The sequence below is a fragment of the Amblyomma americanum genome, chromosome 10, assembly GCF_052857255.1.
Source record: "Amblyomma americanum isolate KBUSLIRL-KWMA chromosome 10, ASM5285725v1, whole genome shotgun sequence".
In the NCBI taxonomy this organism is placed as follows: domain Eukaryota; kingdom Metazoa; phylum Arthropoda; class Arachnida; order Ixodida; family Ixodidae; genus Amblyomma; species Amblyomma americanum.
The window spans coordinates 76,945,144-76,961,794 of NC_135506.1; the positions used below are offsets into that span (position 1 = coordinate 76,945,144).

General features: G+C 45.4%; 2 protein-coding genes across 3 annotated transcripts in view; one reads left to right on the forward strand and one right to left on the reverse strand.

Moving 5' to 3' along the window:
* The first annotated feature begins 5,125 nt into the window (after positions 1-5,125).
* The window catches only part of LOC144106956 (uncharacterized), a 180,150-nt gene continuing 168,624 nt past the window's right edge, over positions 5,126-16,651 (forward strand). The window contains exons 1-2 of one of the 2 annotated variants that reach the window (XR_013309171.1): positions 5,126-5,419; positions 6,296-14,373. Coding sequence is in view for 1 of the 2 variants with exons in the window: in XM_077639921.1 (XP_077496047.1) it covers positions 6,517-8,754 (2,238 nt within the window). In the remaining variant the exon portion in view is untranslated. Of the gene's footprint in view, positions 5,420-6,295; positions 14,374-16,651 lie in introns of those variants that run through there. The other variant, XM_077639921.1, reaches the window with a different exon arrangement.
* The window catches only part of LOC144107271 (uncharacterized), a 29,863-nt gene continuing 23,676 nt past the window's right edge, over positions 10,465-16,651 (reverse strand). Inside the window, exon 3 of the mRNA XM_077640275.1 lies at positions 10,465-10,537. Coding sequence (XP_077496401.1) covers positions 10,465-10,537 — 73 coding nt within the window. The remainder of the gene's footprint in view (positions 10,538-16,651) is intronic.

A 16,651-nucleotide genomic window follows, 5' to 3' on the forward strand; every position in this document is an offset into this window, starting at 1 on the left:
GCGCCACATGGTGGTTTCTACGCCAAACGGCACGCCCGCCCCCTTCCGTTCGCGCCACTAGGATAGTTCTAGTTCACTATAACTACAACAAATTGAATGGACGATAAATTTGACCTGTTTTTTATTTCGTTGGACAATTCGGTAGCTCCTAGGCATAACGAGCACCGGTTTGTTGCAGAAATTGTTCTCTTCATTCAAACTGGGCGACGCCACTATCACCGAGTTATCTCGTCTGCGTATGTTGACTGATGCAACATAAAACAGAATGAACTGCAAAATACTTGCGTTTACTGCGCGCCAACGTGCATTTATTATTCTAGAGCTTTCCATTAGCTGTTGAAGCGTCCTGCATCATGATCGTATGTAATGTTTGCCAGCGTGAAACCACTCACGTGCACGGATGGTCAGTCGCCAGCGACGCGCTGCTACACCGAAGCGTTTGACATGCCAGAGGTGGTTTTTGGTGTCCCTCACAGTCCTCGATAGCCGCGGTGGTGTGGTTCTGCAGCATCCAGCTCGGGAGTCAGCTTGCAAGTTAGTTTTCACGTGTCAGTGTGGGCATGCCTGTGCTTTGTACCATGGCGAACCTATGAAAACTTCGTCCGCGAAGTCAGCTTCCAGCCCATATATCAAGAGAAGCACATTAAGAATATTTTTTCAGCTCATCTCTTTTATTTATTTGCAGTGGCTGCATAAAATGAATGAAAAAACGCAAATTACCGTCTGCACAACCATCCGTTCAGCACCAATTAACATTAAGCGATGTTGCAGACGGCAAGTCTTCACGGCGTCTTGGTTCAGCCTGGCACGAAGGGCGCATTGTGCAGCGAATGAGTACATGCTACAAATTTTCCTCTCCGTTCCCTTTTCCTTAAGATAAATGTAAAACGCCATGTTGCGCTAACAAGCTAGCTGCCTTTTATTTACCATCAGCGATCGACGGCCGTAGAGGCCGCCTTCTATCACTGAAAAGCCATGCGTGGTTGCGTACAATATTTTCTTCTTTAGGTACACCTCCAGCCTTTACGGTGCTAAAAAGAGTGCCTGAACTATATTGTTTGTATTTGGTGAAGTGAATTGGGTAAATAAAGCAGTTTTGATATTACACAGTGGAATCCGATGCGCAACCAAACTTGTGGCTGAATTTTTTTTCTGTCGCATTCGTCGCGTTCTTTTTCTCGGCAAAGAGCAAGAGCGCCGCTGGACGTTTCGCTGTGGCAACCGCAACGCAGTGACATCATGCCTTAGAGTTTCTTACTATTAACTAGAGGGAAAGCTGGAGCCCGCCTATGGGAATTTGCATGGAGCTTCCTCGAGACCACATGAACCACCATGGGCGCTCTAAGCATTAAGGGGCGAAAGCTACCGACTGCAGAACCACAACTTTTGGCTAAAAATAATGAAAAAACAAACGTTGTTCGATAATAAATAATGTCCTATCATTCAACATCCTGTCTATAAATCGTAACAAACGAACAGAAAAGCATGTAAATATAAAGTTCGCCCAAAATAAGCGATGGCTTGCTGTCCTATCGGCCAAGTATTGCAGACAACAAAAGCCAACATTTCTTGCTAACAGGCGCATTTTTAAAAAGAAATGTTTCGCTTCAACACTTTTTTTATCTAACAGTTTTTTAATGCCACTTCGGAAACCCGAAGCCGTTTATTGGCTTCGTGTGCTCTTGCGTTTTTGCGACTACGGCTTTTGCGCACTACGTTTGCGCCATGGACGGAACGGGAAATCTGCGTAACGCTACTCTCTGTTCCTAAAAAAACCGACTGTCCCGCACCAAGAAGCTCTTTGCCCATGCTGCTTTGAGCGCCCATGGTGGCGCAGGCGCAGCGCCGCCAGCTTTCCCTCCAGTTAGTAGTAAGAAACTATGCATCATGCCGCCGCTCAAAATCGCAACCGAACCGACATTCGCTTCCGGTTTTTTGACCAATAAGGTGTGGCCGCTGCGACAGATTATGACGCTTTTTATTATGACATAAAATCGCAATACGGCACCAGGCATAGAGTTTCTTACTATTGACTAGAGGGAAATCTGGCAGCGCTGCACCTGAGCCACCGTGGGCGCTCAAAGCATCATGGGGCGATGAGCTACATGGTGCGGGACAGTCAGTTTTTTTGATGAACAGAGAGAGGCGTTACTGAGATGTCCCGTTCCATCCACGGCGCAGACCATAGAGTTTCTTACTATTAACTAGAGGGAAAGCTGGAGCCCCGCCTATGGGAGTATGCATGAAGCGTCCTCGAATCCTCCTGTACCACCATGGGTGGTCTAAGCATCATGGGGCAGAGAGCTACCGACTGCAGAACTACAACTTTTGGACAAAAATAATGAAAAAAACAAACGTTGTTCGATAATAAAGAATGTCCTATCATTCAACATCCTGTCTATAAATCGTAACAAACGAACAGAAAAGCATGTAAATGCAAAGTTTGCTCAAAATAAGCGATGGCTTGCTCTCCTATTAGCCAAGCATTGCAGACCACAAAAGCCAATATTTCGTGCTTTACAGGCGATCTTCTAAAAAGAAATATGCTTTTTTAATGTTGTCGCTTCAAGATTCTAAAATGTTTTTCCGCAGCATTTCGGAAACAAAGACCTTTTATTGGCATTGTGTGCGGTTGCATTTTCGCTACTATGGCTTTTGCACACTACTTTTACGCGCGCCGTAGATACGGAATGGGACATCTCAGAATATATATAACGCCACTCTGTGTTCCCGAAAAAAACCTTCTGTCCCGCACCAAGTAGCTCGTCGCTTCATGATTCTCTGCGTGCCCATGGAGGTTCAGGTGCAGTGCCGCCAGCTTTCCCTCTATTAAAGTAAGAAACTCTATGGCGCAGACGACTGTGGCGCAAACCTAGTGCACAAAGGCAATAGTAGCGAAAACGCAACAGCACACGACGCAAATAAAAGGTTTCTGTTTCAATAAAAAACCTCTTAAAGTGTTGAAGCGACAAAATTTTTTCAAGAACACATTTAAGAAAAAAGTGCCCGTTAAGCACGAAATGTTGACTTTTGTTGTCTGCAGTACTTGGCCAATAGGAGAGCTAGCCACCGCTTATTTTGGGCAAACTATATTTACATGGTTTTCTGCTCGTTTGTTGCAATTTATAGACAGGACATTGAATGCTAGGACATTCTTTATTATCGAACAGCGTTTCTTTTTCCATTATTTTTTGGCCAAAAAATGTGGTTCTGCTGTCGGTAGCTCACCGCCCCATGATGCTTAGAGCGCCCATGGTCATGGAGGAAAAAAACTTTTTTTTCCTCCATGCCCATGGTGGTTCAGGTGGTCTCGAGGAAGCTCCATGCAAACTCCCATAGGCGGTCGCCAGCTTTCCCTCTAGTCAATGGGAAGAAACTCTATGACACCAGGTCTGTTATTGACCATTCACCAAAACGCCAGGAAACACGCCATGCAAGCGCGAAAGTATAGGGACCCCAACCTAAAGTTTGCCGCGCGACGACAGCGCCGTACTCCTCCCGTAGTGGCGGAATTATGAAGCGTCGATCGGGCACGATGGCGCCGGGGCGCTCTGACTGGCCGTGCTCGCGTGCTGCGCGCGCCCGTCTCCTCGCGGGCGCGGCGGATGCGAGCACAGCCTGACGACTGCACAGTGCGCCGTTTATGTCCATTGGTGGGCAGTTTTTACGCGGTGATCGAAGTGGCACGCTGCACCGTGGTTGCATAAAGGCGGTGAAGCGCCTTGCTTATCTTGTGGGCTTCCCTGGAATCACGCAACTGATTACTGCCGTGAGTGATGTCAACAGAAATTACCCAAGTGGCAGGGACCGTTCAATGCGAAGTACCGGTGCAATATCGCGCGCTGCAGTAATGATTAAAAAATAATACTAAAGATCCATCACCTGTGGCAAAAGGAGAGAGCGCTGGCGGGCAATTAATATATGTGCACTTACTCGGCCAACACCATGTAAACTGGCAGTGCATAAAACTGCGAAGGTGAAGATGGCAGACACGATTCCACATGTGAAATAACCTTGTGTCTCTGTTTTACATACGCGTAGCAGTGTGGCTCTGCAAATTAGACTGTAGACCTCGCGCGGCCGCGCAATACTGTTACGTGCCCCGTCGATACTCATAAGAACTGAGTTGAGCCAGTGGTTTGTGAGTTTAACGTCCTAAGGCTGTATGTAGTTTGTGCGCAAAGCCGTTTTTAAGGGCTCCGGAATAACAGATATTATTTTTAGATATCCGTATAGTAAATACGCCATCTGCTGTTGCAGAACGACCATGTGGCAGAAGTGGCTAGGCAAGCGCGACACCGGTATACGAACGGCAATGCGTTACCATATAGGTCGCATCAGCCGCACGCCCATGCTAGCACTCTCAAAGCTCAACAGAATGGGATTCACTAATGCGCACCGACATCGCGAAATACGCTTTCGTATTTCGCACAAATCTAAACGCGGCGCGATTCGACCTGTGACACTGGGGTGAGCAGCATAGCGCCAAAGCCATTGAAACATCGCGGAAAGGGAAAGAAAAAGGCCGCCGAATCATGTCACCAGCACGCCACGGAGAAAAAAAACGCGAAACACATTCGTGCCAGTTCGTTCCAAGGTAGGCTAAATTTCAGTTTTCACTTCGTGCACCTCGTGGTTATGCGCTCTGGGCCCTAAACTAGGGCGTGACGAAAACATCGCCCTTTTGGACTGTGCTTCACGCCGCGCACACGAGCTGTTCTCTCTCTAAAGCACGAAAGTGTGCGCAAAATTTTCGCAGCAGTATCAAAGCGCGAGGAAAACCCTCAGCGGGCGCGATCCTCTCATAACAGCGTCCATGCACGAGCGGAGAGAGCATAGCGCGCGCGAAGCAAGCTCCTCTCACAACGGCGCCGAAGCGCGAGCCAGAAAGAACGAGTGCGCGCGCGCGAAACTAGTTTCCTTCACGTGCGGGTGATGCAACGCACACAAGTAAGTGGCGAAGCTCGTCGTCCTGCCAGATTAGCTAGGAAGAGTCGCTCGGAGAAGGCGCTGTTCACTGGCGTCCGCAGCGCCCTCTGGCCCAGGTTGTGTCTCACGGAGACACCCAGGGTAGTGTTCCTGGGGAGCATTTACAGGAACACTAACCCAGGGAGAAGAGTCACGTGATCCTGCCAGAGCTACCAGAGCGGCAGCAAGAGCGGAGTGAGGCCGGGCCCACAGCGGATCCGACAGGTCGCTGCTAGCTAGCGATACGCACGCTTGCGTCGCGGAAGTTCGTTCACTCAGCATCAAGAATATATACGGTGCGACTGGCTCACTACCAACACAGGCACCCTGCAGCCGTCCATAGGAAGTGCCGAAGAGTCTTGCACTGTTGCCAAATACCAACATGGCGCCTCGAGCCTTTTCTGGCCAGCTACAAACGTGACGCCGCTACTCGCATTAACACCGGAATCAGGTGAACGGTCCTTTCAATCTTTAGTGCACAGTCAAGAACTGAAAGTGGGAGCTACGCAGAGCGACCGTCAGTTTCCACCTATGTGTAGTCATGGTACCCACCGATACTGAGTACCAGAGGACGTCTGTGCTCGCCCGATCTTTTTGCTGGATGGGGAACCGTTTTGGGAGGACCGCCGACTGATACCGACATGCCGTCCCGCTGCGGGCATGTCCGTTGTCGAAGTATTACAGAATGTAATCGGAAGCGAGGAGCTGTGCCGGGGCCACTATGAAGCTGCAAATCCGCCTTGGTGCATCGGCAGGAAGAGCTTGACGCTGTAGCGGGCAACACTGAGCGAGCTGCTTCGATTTTCTTTGTATTGTCGCTCGCGGTGATGGCGACCCGCCGGGGTTAGTCGGGAGCAGCTCCTTGCATAGGCAAGCCGTAGCAGACAACGTTGGGGTCTGGGAGCACGCTCGGTGCTCAAATAATGCACCGTGAATGCGGCAAGCGTTTGCAAGCGCGTGCTCGAGCACTTCCAGGGATTTTTGGGCGTCACGGTACGGAGTGACTTCAGTGAACGCGCGTTCTGTCCGCGTCCTGATCCAAGCAGACTGCGTCCATGACCACAGCGCGCAGGCCTGTGGGCTGTATCGCTTTCGAGCAAAAGAGTACAGCATGGCCATTGCCCGCTGCACCGCTGTGCTCATAACACAGTAGATTCATTCTCTGATAAGATAACTTTGCAGTCCTTGTGACCTGCTGTGTGATATTTCGAGCTGTGCATGGATGCCTTCACAATTCGCAAATGGTGCTGTGTGACTGAACTTAAATAATGAACTGCATTTTATTATTTCATCTCCCCTCCCCCCCTTTTTTCTTCTCTTATTGCAGCCCTAATTCAAGACTTGCTGGATCATGGTCTCATCTTGAGATAAGCTGTGAGTCTGCACTGCAAGTGGTTGACTTGTGCCTGACGTACCTGGCGTCCTTACAGGGTTACAAAACACTTCTTGCTGGCTGTTTTATCGTGAAGTGCAAGCCTGTCTACGCCAACAGTAAAGTTGACTGCTTTGTCCTATGTTGCTGTGGTTGGAGACAGGACAGCAAGCGCCATGAAGCCTGGATTCCGCACCATGCCTAGTTATAGGTGTGAAAGCTGCAAGTTTGTTGGAAAGAACAGAAAACACCTAACATACCATGTATCCTTAAACCACAGCAGCCGCGTGTATAGGTGCAGCCTTTGTGCATTTGTTACTCGCTACCAGGCCAACTTTTACCGGCACAGACGGAATATCCACAAGTTTAATAGGGCTAACATTTGTGAAATGTGTGGCCAGCTGTGTGACAACCAAGATGAGCTTGTGGCGCATACCTGTAATGAACACCCGCAGTTCTTGGATGTGCTACTGAGGAAGCAGGAAACCAAGAGAGCGTGCTATGCGAAGTATGCTGCAAAAATGAACATCAAAGGTGGAGACACTGCCTGTGCGTCTGCTGAAAAAATAGTTGCAAACAGCCTTGAGCCAGAACTGATCACTGGCGATGTTAGTGATCAGATTCACCTGCAAAATGGTGTTCTTGAAGAGCAGAATGAATGTGCTAAACAGTCAAAAAAGAGGCCTCGCGAGAGTTCGCCACCTGTGTCTGACAAAAAAGGCCGTACACGAAGACAAAACTATACCTGTGCTGAATGCGACTTGGTAACGAAATGGCCACGAGAATTTCTCAGCCATAGGAGAGATGTTCATGGGGATTGCATTAGCATTCATGAATGCCCTTTTTGTGTGTATGCTTCCAAATGGCCACAGAAACTACGGAGGCACTGCAATACTGTCCACAAGGAGGAGATGTGTGGTGAAAAGTCGTGGCATTTTGTCAAAACAGGATCACCTGCATTGTCACCATCTTCTGCTGAAATCAATGTGCACATTCTAGAGAAAGTGTTCAAGTGCAGCAGTTGTAACTTCCATGCAAAGAGCAAAATTCATGTGGAAGAACATGAAAAGACAGTGCATCTGAAGCGGCGGTTCTATCGTTGCCAGCAGTGTGGCTATGTGTGCCATGAAAAAGGTCGTTACACTAGCCATATGCGTTTTCACAGTTTAACAAAAATCAAATGCCAGTTCTGCAACTTCCAGACCTGCTACAAATGGAACATGGATTGGCACCTCAAGTGCCATACTTCAGGCGGTGAGTTCCGTTGCAACAAGTGTGGTTTCATGACCATGTCTCGTAAAAGCCTTACTGCCCATTGCTTGCACCACCACAATGAACTTTTGAAGGATGCTACCGATATTGAGGAAGAAAACACTGAACGTGATAATGTGGATGATGATGAGGACAAACTCGTGATTGACGAAGATGCTGCTGAGGACACCACCTCACCACCGCCACACAAAATGACTCTGAAGCGAACTGGAGAGATTGCTGTGGTAGAAAACAGTGAAGGCGCAATGCGGAAATGTAAATATTGTCCTCAGCAAGTCCTGCGGCCATCGGAGCTTAAACGACATGAAGAAACTCATTTTAAAATGATTAAGAAGCATGGATGCCCAATTTGTCATATTCGTTTTGACCAGCTTGATCACCTTAAGCAGCATGTAATGCTAAACCACCAAGAAGAGTCGAGTGGAAAGAGCAGTAGTGATGCTAATGCTACTGGGACGACAAGTGCACCAATCATTATAGAGCTGGGCAAGAGTGATGATTCAACTTCCTGTGCTAACTATTCTGGCTCCACCCAAGCACTTGACATCTCTGCCAAGAGCAAGCAGGCCATGCATGTTTGCCAACACTGTGGCTATACTACGCGATGGATTTCAGCACTGAGAAAGCACGAGTTAACCCATGGAAACTTGAAAGCCTTCAAGTGCACCCACTGCTCCTATACAAGCCATTGGAAAGGTGACATGATGCGCCATGCTTTTCGAATGCACAAGGAGAACACTGGTGCAGCTGACACTAAACCCAGGATCGTTCAGAAATACAAGTGTCCACACTGTTCATTTCTGACCCGACCAGCATGGCGCTTTCATTTTCATATGATACAGCACCTCAATAAAAGACCCTTCATGTGCCCACTCTGCAGCTATCGCTCCAACTGGAAATGCGATGTCAAGAAGCATATCAAAAGAAAGTCTGGCAATGACCCAAAGCACAAGAAGGCCAGGTTGGTAGTCGTGGATGAAACCGGCTTCAAGAATTATGCAGAGTACAAGATTCATCTAGTGGATGTAGAGGAATCCTCAACAGGTGGCAAAGTTCTTCAGCCCGCACAGCCTTCCAGGCTGAATCAAGAGGAAGTGCAACTGATTTGTCGTGATGAGACAGGACGTAGTGGTAACATCTGATATACTCTATGGAGACCAAGATTACGAGGATGATTCGGAAGCTCCTATCCGTGAATCAAGTTCTAACCAGCAGGTTTCGTACTGTGGCCACTGCAACTTCAATCATACTGAACGCAAAGCAGTTCTGTCACATTTGGGCTCACATGCATCAGTAAATCTCTGTTGTTGCCGTCTTTGCAACTTTGTTTCAAAGTGGTACCACATTGTCCTGATGCATGTTAGACATCGACATAACACAGGTCCAAAACACATAGAAAGTAATGTTTCTTTCATAGAAGGCAACACATTTAATTTGAAAGAAGAAAAACCTGCTGGTACCTCCTGCATCGCAGAATGTTGAGCGGAAGATTTTCAAATGTAATACATGTCCTTACCAATGCTCAAAGGTATGCGACATTGAGTTTCACGTGAAGCACCATGTGCCTAAAGAAGTTGCCATCTACAAGTGTAACTATTGCCCATGCTATGCCAATGTCAAAAAGACTGTCCCGTCACAGGAAACTGCACAAAGAAGAGCAACAGCCAGCCATAGAGGTCCTTCCTCGCTTGCTTGTGAAGGCAGATATGAAGAAACATGCTTGTGAGCATTGTCCATACACCTCCAATAATAAAACTCAGTACCTGTACCACAAGCAGTTCCACCGGCCCAACAAGAACGCCCCTCACAAATGCACCCATTGCAATTATTGGTCAACCCGCAGCCACCTGATGGTCCAGCATCAAAAGATACACAGATCTGCCAATGGGAGGCCATATAGTGGTGGAATCCAGACAATCACAACAATGGTGAATGGCACTTCCCACCGCATGTTCAAATGTCGATTCTGTCCTAATGTGAAGATTCATAAACGCATGCATACTTCATCAAAGAGGGCTAAATTCTAGTGTGTTCTTTGTAGCTACCGATGCAACACTGGTGTTCTCACCAGCCACATGAAGCTTCACAAAATCTCAATGAAAATCTTCATGCACTGCCTTCCAGGCCAGCAGTTGCCAAAAAAGAGTTCCTGAGTCAGCAGCTGTAGCAGCACAAAGGTCTGAGATCTCGGCATTAAAGGAGAAGCTGAAAATCACCATCATGCAAGAAGATATTCAGCTACTTTTGTGACAAATTCTCTGCCATGTTCAAAAGCCACTATGACTTGGACACGCATAAGGCGTACCACAATTCTGCTCATCTGTATCCATGTCACCATTGTGACTTTAGAGCCAGACACAAGGCTCATCTGCACAAGCACCTTCTTGTTCATACACCAGAATATGCAGAACGCCAGAATGGCTTTACATTAGCTGACATTCACAGCCAGCAGCCAGAGTCTGCCACCCCTCCTGCAGCTCCAGCTTCTGCTGATCAGATGTTACTTCTGGAGAAAGCCGAGACTCGTGCCTTTGTGGATGCTGGCTCTCAGAGCATGGGAGTCCAGTTACACTGCTGCATTCGCTGCCCTGCAGCTTTTCAGAAACTAACACTGAAGTATCACCTAAGTCTGCATGGTAGCGCAAGGGTCTATGCCTGCCACTTCTGCAACTATGCGGCCAACAGCGCAGCCAATGTGAGCACACACATGCACCTTCACTTCCGAGGTGCACTGAAGCAGAAAAAAACCTCCCAAGATGTTTCGCTGCGACAAATGTCCTGCGTCATTTTCAAGACACAATCACTTTGAAAGTCACCTTACCCTTCATGGATGCAATGAACAGTTTTGTTGCTCACACTGTGACTACTCTGTCAAGCTTGCAGCAAATCTCGTCAAGCATCGTAAACTCCATGAAGTCGTTGTGCCTGAGCCAAAGCAGCCGAAAGTAGAGCCTCCTGCACCACTTACAGTTACGAGCACTCCTTAGCCACCTGAAAACGGCTCTGAGCCAAGTACTGCTGTGCCTTTGTTAGACAGTACACCAACTGCTGCCACACCAGCAGTTGTTGAACAAAAGTGTGTGTACATCTGTAGCAAGTGCCCGTACGCGTTCCATCGGCGTGAGACTGTTTTTAACCCTCTTCAGCATCACGGTACTTCAGAAGGACTGTGCTGTACTTTTTGCGATTACCGGTCACCACACATGTCAACTTTACGAGACCATTCAAGGTGTCATTTTAAGCCAATGCGTCACTACAAGCCTCAGGCTTATATGAAATACGATTCGTTCGAGATTTCGAGTAGTGCCAGTGATGTCACCGGGACACTGGTGTTTCGAGATCTTGGAGATGAAAAGTATTTCCCTAAACTTGATGCCGGTGAAAATGACACATTATCGAGCCCCGCTTCCACATCAGCCTCCTCTGGATCGTGTTTAGCTTCAACGGCATCCAGCACTCCTCAGCTACAATTGAACAATAAAGATCTCAAGCCTGCAGTTTTGAAGCCTGTCAAGCGTGAGACAAATGATGTAGTTCTAGCAAGCAAGGAAATGCTTGAGGAATTGGTGAGCAATGTTGTTGTGCTCAACAATGAAAAAGAAGAAATGCCTCCTGGTTGCAAGATGCAAGTAGTCAATATTGTAGTTTTAGATGGCACCAAACAGTTGAATGAGGTTGGAGGAGAAGTTGCACGAGCAGAACACAAGTCTGAAAGTGAAACTGACTTTAAAGATGATGAGAGTGCGCAGGATTTGTTCAATCATGTTTTAAATCCTGATTCCATGGAATACGAAGATTTGGAAGGTGAGAGGGATGTGTACTGTGAAACACTCGGTGAAGACCCAGATGTGGCTGATGAAGTTGAATGTAAAACTGTGGAGGAGGATTCAATAGAGTCTGAAGCACTTGCAGCAGATCATGATCCCATGCTGAAAGCTCCCAGTAAGTATGCTGAGTGGACTGAATTTTTGGATATCACTGAAGCATCTGATTGTGAACTGTCTGCAGAGTGCAAGGACATATTTCTGCACAGTGTAGAGTGTGAAAGTGAACATATGACAGTAGATGTTCGTGATGGTGTGGCAACTTCGTCTTTGGTTACTGATAAAAGCCTTACAGCAGTAATAGAAACTACTGAAAGCGATACTTTGTGTCAAGTAAAGAAATTGGAAGACAGCAAACCTGTGTGCTCAAGAATTAATTCACAGGATCATCTAGTAGCAACATTTCCCAATGATAGCCCATGTGTTGGTCTAAATGTAGCAGCTGTATCAAACTTGGCCAATAATTTTGAGCTGAAAAATTGTGGCGTTGAGGTTGCAGGGTACAATTTAGAGCCCGACACATGTAGCCGAGCTACAACACAGGATGAGCATGACGATTTCTCTGAGTCTTGTGTTCTGCAAAACAGTCCAGGGTGCAGTTATATGCCAGTAAGCCAAGGTGTTAACAGCATAAGTGTTTGTAAAAGCAGTGAAGATTCTTGTTCAGCTGAAAATGGTTGCACTCAGGATGGGGATAGTACTGTAGTACTGCATAGTGTGTCGTCAAGCTTGGGCGTCGATGCACGTTGCCAGATAGCAGTGGAAGAAATTGAGGCTGACGAGATCAGCAAGTGCAGATCAGACCCTGATGCAGTGTCGTGCATTGTGCCAGACGATGCAGCGCAGATTGAAATTGGCTCTTCACTGCCCACCATTAAAGCAGATCCTGGTGGTGATACTGTACTTGCACTGCAAGAGGTATTTGAAGTGCAGTCTCCTACAGCTCTTCAGCGCACAGCATTTTTGTCCCAGAGCTAGACTAAGAATGAGGAATTAAACATTTACACTGGAGGCAAATCATGTAATTTGTACAGGGTGCTCCTACATCAGTGTTCCAGGTGTGCTGTTTGCAGATGTGCAATGTATCTATGGAAGGGGAATTACAGTGAAGATCTTGCAAGGCATGCACATTTTGTGTAGTAGTGGAGATTATGCACAATGCTTTGTCACTTATTTGCTGCCCTTTCTTTTTTCCACTTTTTGTGGACATTTTTTTATGGTGCAAAGTTAGCATTTTTTATCATGGTAAATATTTAATGAAGCATTTTTTTGTGACCTGTTGTGCACAAATACAGTAACATTATTTTGATGGTTCATAGTTCAGTTATGTGTGGCGGGATGACGTGTTGCACATTGTTTTATATAGCATTGTTTCGGCCTTTTTTATATGTGAAGTGGCTTTTTTGACACATACGTGCATGAAGAAAATGCATCCTTCAGTTTGGTCCTCTGTTTGGACCTTCACTCTGTATTTACTCTCATCCTTGTAATTATATAACATTGTTTTGGTTTTTTTTATGTTTTAGTGCTCATTCTCTATACATTTGTTGTCCGTATGTATAAAACAGTTTTGTAGTTTGTTGTGCCACAGCTCCTTTTGTTAGTTAATAACTTACTCCTCTTTAATTTTCTGCAGCAAGTGCACTCTTTCATATGTCTTCATAGCACTGAGCCTCTTTGCATTGTAAAGCTACACAATTCCTTTGCATGTTTCAAATGTTGAATTGTACAGTAACCTGCATATTTATCTTGATAGCTGTCAGAAGTTTTCTTTTGTACTACTAGTTTGTTTTTGTTTGAATTTCACAAACATTCATTTTCAAGGTATACTTTGTATCGTAAAGCATTTTGTGTGGTACTTGCCTGCTATGATGGCAGAATTGGGAAGCTCAGCCAGCCGAGTGAACTGGTGTTGCAGACTTCGAGGTGGGGAACAGAAGCTGCGAAGACTAGGGGCACTGTCGGTACAAGCAGCTGCCAGACCTTGCCAACAACAATAGTTTTCCATTTTCTGCTACGTGAATCAATCTTGTACACATTTTGAATGCATTACTGTTCAAAGCAGACCTTAATATGTGATCTATTCGGGAAGTTTGAAAGCGAACAAACTAGTGATATAGAAGGCAGAATTTACGGTAGGTGCCAAGATTGATTTATTATGTAATACCCATTTCTTATAGATTCAAAGTGCCACATCTCTCCCATATGTGCAGAAGCTGAATCGTTTTTTTCCTGTTTATCTTCATAAAACCTTTTTAAAACCACTGTGCTATACAACAGCTTAGGCTAACAAAATTGTCAGCAGTACGACTTGGAGACCTTCAGCTACTTTACCTTGCAAGTTTTTTTCTAGTCAAGTTGACCATATCTGGTATGTTGTAGCAGGACTATGAAACTTATGGTTGTGGGTTAATGTGTGCATCTGGTGCACAGTGTGTACATTTGAATACACAGTTTGTACCCAAAACATTCTGAATCTGCCCCCTTCTTATTTTCTTTGTTGACTCACCTTTATTTTGCTGCAGTGTTCAGTGTAACAGCTGCCTGTCTTTATGTTGGTGTTATAGGTTCACCATCATACATGCATTGTATGTGTAGTTATTGCTGGCCTTGCGTGCACTGTGAGTGTACATGGGTATATGAGTAGCAGCGTTTCAAGTGAAAGTTGGATTATTTGTTTTAGTCAACAGTTGTTGAATAATCATTACCTCACTTGATTTGTGCTTGCATCTAATAGCATGAAAAATTGAAGAGAGCAGCATAATTGCTTAAGATATCACAAGTGCTGCTGAACTTTAGTTTGGTGGCAGAAAGGACCTTGCCACTATCAAGGGCTCAATATTTCATGGTGAAGCTGGTTCAACAATATTTTTTATGAAGACGAAAAACCTTGTAGACAAACTGTCAAGGCTGTGTGTTTCACAATTGATAAAAAAGGCATCTTTTTTCTTTTTATGTCACTTTGTGCAAAATATTGCAGCTTGGTACATAGGCAGCTTGCAGAGAGCATGCTTCCAAGCCATGTCCTATGCCGCTCAGTGACTTTTGGGATATCAAGGTGACCAGATGCAGCTCGTCTCAAAAACCCATATAAGTAGTGTGGCTTCTGCCAAAAAATAGCTCCCATTGAACGCAGAAGTGTTTGCCAATTTGGTGGACAGTTTAGGTTAAAATTCTGTGCTTGTTGAAAAGTGCATGATTTGGAAACAAGGAAGTGTTAATATGTGTAAAAATTATGATGACCAAAATATTTTCAAAACAATTGAAGTTGATTGAACATTGGCTAGGACATGTAAATGCAAAATACAAATGTGCCTTATTACTCAAGCGTGCATGAATCCAGAGACTGTGCTTAACCCTTTGACACGTTATGTACACAATTGTGTACAAAGCAAACCTGCAGCTTTTCTTGAGAGTGATTCCACCTTGCAATGATTTCTCTATTTCAGATGAATTTTGCATCTTTCACGTGGTATATAGGGTGGTTTTTATGCTATAATAGGGAATGCAGTAAATAAAATTTCGTGAAACAGTGAGCATAGTAGCACGTCATCCGCCATTTTTGTGAAGACATATTTTGCCGCCAATAGTAAGATTTTTTTTCCAATTTCAAGCATGGTGTGCACATTTGAAATAGAAATTATTGCCACGATCCTTCAGGTGTTTACTTGATAGGTCACAGCATTTTTATGGCACTATTTCTATTAATTATGACACTGTATGAAATTTTGCACATCCCCGGATTAAAATAACTACTAGTATTTAGCACTGAAAACTAACAAATGATCTTGTTTAATGCCTGAATACACTAGGCAGAGAATCTCTTCAATGAAACAAAAAATGGCGTTTCAAAGGGTTAAGCCTGAGAGCAGTCTCGAGCAGTTGAAGAAAAGCTGGTTGAGAGTGACAGTTGCATCTATGCAACTGGTTGTCTTTTGCACCGAAAGCTTCACTACCCTAGGTAGTGAAGCCACTCTTCACGTGTCGCTAAATTTGATCGTTAAATTTGAGCCAGAGGTCATGCTCTCACAAGGTTTAGGTGTCCACCAAGATGAGATCTGAGAGCTAATGTGGCCTTTCCTTTCGTCAAAAATGTTTCCTTCCCTCAAAACACATGCCTTCACATTCCTCCACGTAAGCAGACTTAAGTGCCCTCAGTTACATTTCGCCTCCATCGAAACGTGGGCCGCGGCCGGGTTCGAACCCAGGTGCTCCGGCTCAGTAGACGAGCACCTTAACCACTGAGCCGCTGCCACGGTGGGTGCGCAGCCTATCCAGTGTGCAGAACCCACTCAACGTTACAGACTCCAAGCCGTGTCTGCTTGCCTGATACACTACAGCTTTCGCTCTCTAACCAGGTTCAGCAGTAGTTAAACCGCACCTAATTTTTTTGGTAGCACAATCTTACAACACATGTACACAAGAATGGGCACTTGGTGTCAGTTGCACAGTGACATGGTTGCCAATTAAAGAGCAAACTGCATGGTGCGAGTGAATTCAGAGGACACAGTATGACTTCCACATTGCACATCCATCTTCACTGCAGAATGTTACACAGTCTGTGTGGCCACAGAAAAATAGTAAACGAGAACCTAAAGAACAGTGTTATTTACACAGACTGCTTAAGCATACTTACAGGTCTCCACTCTAAAAACGTAGTCACTGCTATACTTCGTGACATCATACAAAACAGTAACAGCCACAGCTCGAGGACGAAACATAAAACTGCTGGGTCCCGAGTCATGTCGGAATAAAAGGCAACGAGAGACCAGATTTGTGCACTGCTGATACTCATGGAAAGGAAATAAAGAAGTAAACATAGCCTTTAATGATTGCATAAAATTAGTACAATGGAAATTAAGGAAAAATGGCAGTCAGCTCGGAAAAGTGAAGTGAATAATAAACCACACTTGAAAAAGCCAGTTTTAGGTGAATTTAACGCGTGTGCACCAGGAATGTTTCAAGGAAGTGATTTTATGCCCTCTTTGAATAGGCCACATGCACCATATGCACAGCTTCCTGCTAACAAAACAAGACAAACCTGTTTGCGAAGAATGCAGAGATGGTCTTACGGTTAACCACATTTTATTTTCTTGTGTGAAACTGGAAAAAGTAAGAAAAAAGTACTTTACTCAATTTTATAATGAATTCATTCCTTTTCATCCAACACTGCTCTTGGATGATAATGCCATTGTTCATACCCTCTGTTTTTACC